At 50.0% G+C, this 2,684-nt stretch overlaps 1 protein-coding gene across 1 annotated transcript; it reads left to right on the top strand.

Annotated features, from left to right (window-relative positions):
* The first annotated feature begins 700 nt into the window (after positions 1 to 700).
* Positions 701 to 1,835, top strand: LOC133917757 (ethylene-responsive transcription factor ERF003-like). Its single transcript, XM_062361618.1, has 2 exons — positions 701 to 974; positions 1,072 to 1,835. Exons 1-2 carry the CDS (start codon positions 892 to 894, stop codon positions 1,472 to 1,474), a joined length of 486 nt encoding a protein of 161 aa, XP_062217602.1. The 5' UTR covers positions 701 to 891; the 3' UTR covers positions 1,475 to 1,835.
* The last annotated feature ends 849 nt before the right edge of the window (positions 1,836 to 2,684 follow it).

Here is a 2,684-nt window from a genome sequence, read left to right as displayed (position 1 = left end):
ATTAGTAATGACTTAGGCTTATGCACTAAAACTTATCTGGTGAACGAGAGATGCACAGTTATGTTTTGTCCCCTTTTCATGTTGTTATTTTGTTGTTGTTATCATTCATTTATGTGCCATCTCACATTTGTGATTTTTCATGTTATTATTTTGTTGCTCGGGAAATGTCACTTGCTATCGGGGTGGGAAACCCGCCAGGTGTCCATACCCGCACGAGAATGAGGACGGGGAAATCTTAACCTCTTACTTACAATAGTCTATCTAGATGAACCAAGATCCTTTTATTTCTACAATATGTGTTTAGCTATCTCGATATTCATACAAGTATGATAAATGTGACTAAGGGTTTGTTTGTAGTTGCGTGCTACCTTGTGTTGTGCTGTGAAATCTATTTAGTTGTGCTGTGGAATATTTGACATTCTAAGTGTGACTTTTGTTATTACATATGTAAAAAGATCGTCCAACTAAAAATACACCTAAAAGTAGAAATAAATAAGCACATTTCAAAAGCCACCGCAATGTCAAAAGAAACCTGAGAAGAAAGAAGGAATTCCCACGAGAAGACCAATGAAAACAACATTGAATTCAACAGTGGCACCAGGCGGGGCCAACAACCATAGGGCCATTCGTGCGGGCCCCGTCTCGTAGCCTTCCAAACGTCGAGCAGATCCCCACTTTTTCCTTCCCTGTTTATAAGTTCTCTTGCATGTCTCACGGAATCACACTCCTCTGCAGGCTGCAGCTCCTCCCCTCACGCGCACAAGCAAGCAGCACAAAGCAACCAAGCGGCCGGGAGCCGAGCACGATCGAAGGGGCTCCGTTGCCGGAAGGATATAGGAGCAGCAAGGTAGCATTGCCGTCGACGACCACGTACCTCACCGTCGCCGTCCAATGGCCCGGCCGCAGCAACGGTACCGCGGCGTGCGGCAGCGCCACTGGGGCTCCTGGGTCTCCGAGATCCGCCACCCACTCCTGTGCGTGCAACCTCCTGGTCGACTCGTGTCGTCGTCCACTACTTCTCATCTTCTTTGATCGTGATGACGAGGTGCTCACGCTGGTTGGGTTTCGCAGGAAGACGCGGATATGGCTTGGCACGTTCGAGACGGCTGAGGACGCGGCGCGCGCCTACGACGAGGCGGCGCGGATCATGTGCGGACCCCGCGCGCGCACCAACTTCCCCGCCGATGCCAGCGCCAACGCCGCCTCCTCGTCGTTCCTCTCCGCCGCGCTTGTCGATAAGCTGCACCGGTTCAACCTGGCGTCCGTGCAGGCCACGCAGCGGCAGAGGGAGGCGGCCGCCGCCGCCGCCGCCGCTTCAGCCTCGGCAGCTTCAACCGCGATGCCTCTAGGTGACGCAGGGACGCTGCCGCTGTCGGCCGCGGAAGGGAGCGGGAGGTTTCTCGAGGAGCAGGACGTGGAGCAGATGATCGAGGAGCTGCTGGACTCCAACTTCTCCATGGAGATATGCTACTAGCGCCCTGTTTCTGCCTCTGCCTCTGTTTTTGCGCGGCTGCGCCAATGATCACCGCGGCTGCGCCCTGCATGCATGTGTATGCGTTGCGTTGCTCGTACGTAGCACTCAGCTGCACCCTGCAGGCAGCGAGAGATGTGAAGAACTCCATAGCAGTCTGCTACTCTGCTTGTTCGAGTTCTTCACTGGTACGTGTATAGTAGTAGTAGCAGTAGTATATGTTGAGTATTTTTCGTTAGCATGCATCTTGCAGGAAGGAAAATTTCGTTCTTTCTTTTTTGCGAGGAGGAAGGAAAATTTCTACTAGGCCACGTGGAAGTGTGCCTTATTAAGATCATTCATTTGTGTTAAAATTTGTATTGGAGGGTAGGTAAAAAAATTACAGATAGATAAAAAAATCAACAGGTAAATATATATCAGGTCGATAGAATGGACGGATGAGAAAAGATCATGTGCACAGATGCATGTGCAGTTGCATTTCCCACATCCTGTATACTCTTTTGTTATGTGTGCAAGGATGCAAGCAATGAGCTCGTTGCAAGGCTGACATGCAGTGTTGGGAACTTCAGGTTGACATGCAGGAGTTCCATTCCATTGCTATGCCCTGAGCTGAGCTTTCTTCTACCTCGACTCTTCCGAAAGGGAAAACAGAACTTGGCGATGTATCTGCACGACTGCATGTGTGCGGGTAGCTAGCTATATTTGAGTGATGAGATATTGACATGCCTATCCTTCAGATTTCAAAGCGAGTCTGGGATCCATGGTATCCAGGGAGGATTCACTTCATCACGGCCGGCGTGTGCGGATGTGTCTGTCTGCTGCTGCTGCTTTCGCGCAGCTGATTGATTGGCCTGCTTGAACCGGCAGCCAGCAGACAGGCAAGTAGCATCTGCTGCACCGCCATTTTTCCTGACGCCATTGGTGGCATGCAGAGGCTGGCTGTTGCGTTTCTCAGGGACATGGGCTCTGACTCTGCTAAAGCTGCTGCTCTGTGTGTTCTGAGTTCCGATTGTGAGCATCTTCATTTTGATTCCTTCTTGTGTGGAATCGTTGCTCTTACGCCATCTGTTCCTCCATCCATTTATGCAAAAAAGAAGGCTTATCTGAACACAACATCTCCATCAATTTTGATATGTAAATGAATGACCAGTTCAATTCACTCGTGATAGATTCCTTGCTTTTATCCAGTTTTCAGTAGTCTAGCCTCTCCACT

This window comes from Phragmites australis, chromosome 5, assembly GCF_958298935.1.
Source record: "Phragmites australis chromosome 5, lpPhrAust1.1, whole genome shotgun sequence".
NCBI lineage: Eukaryota > Viridiplantae > Streptophyta > Magnoliopsida > Poales > Poaceae > Phragmites > Phragmites australis.
Note: the sequence above shows the minus strand (reverse complement) of the source record. Positions and strands in the feature narration are given on the sequence as shown.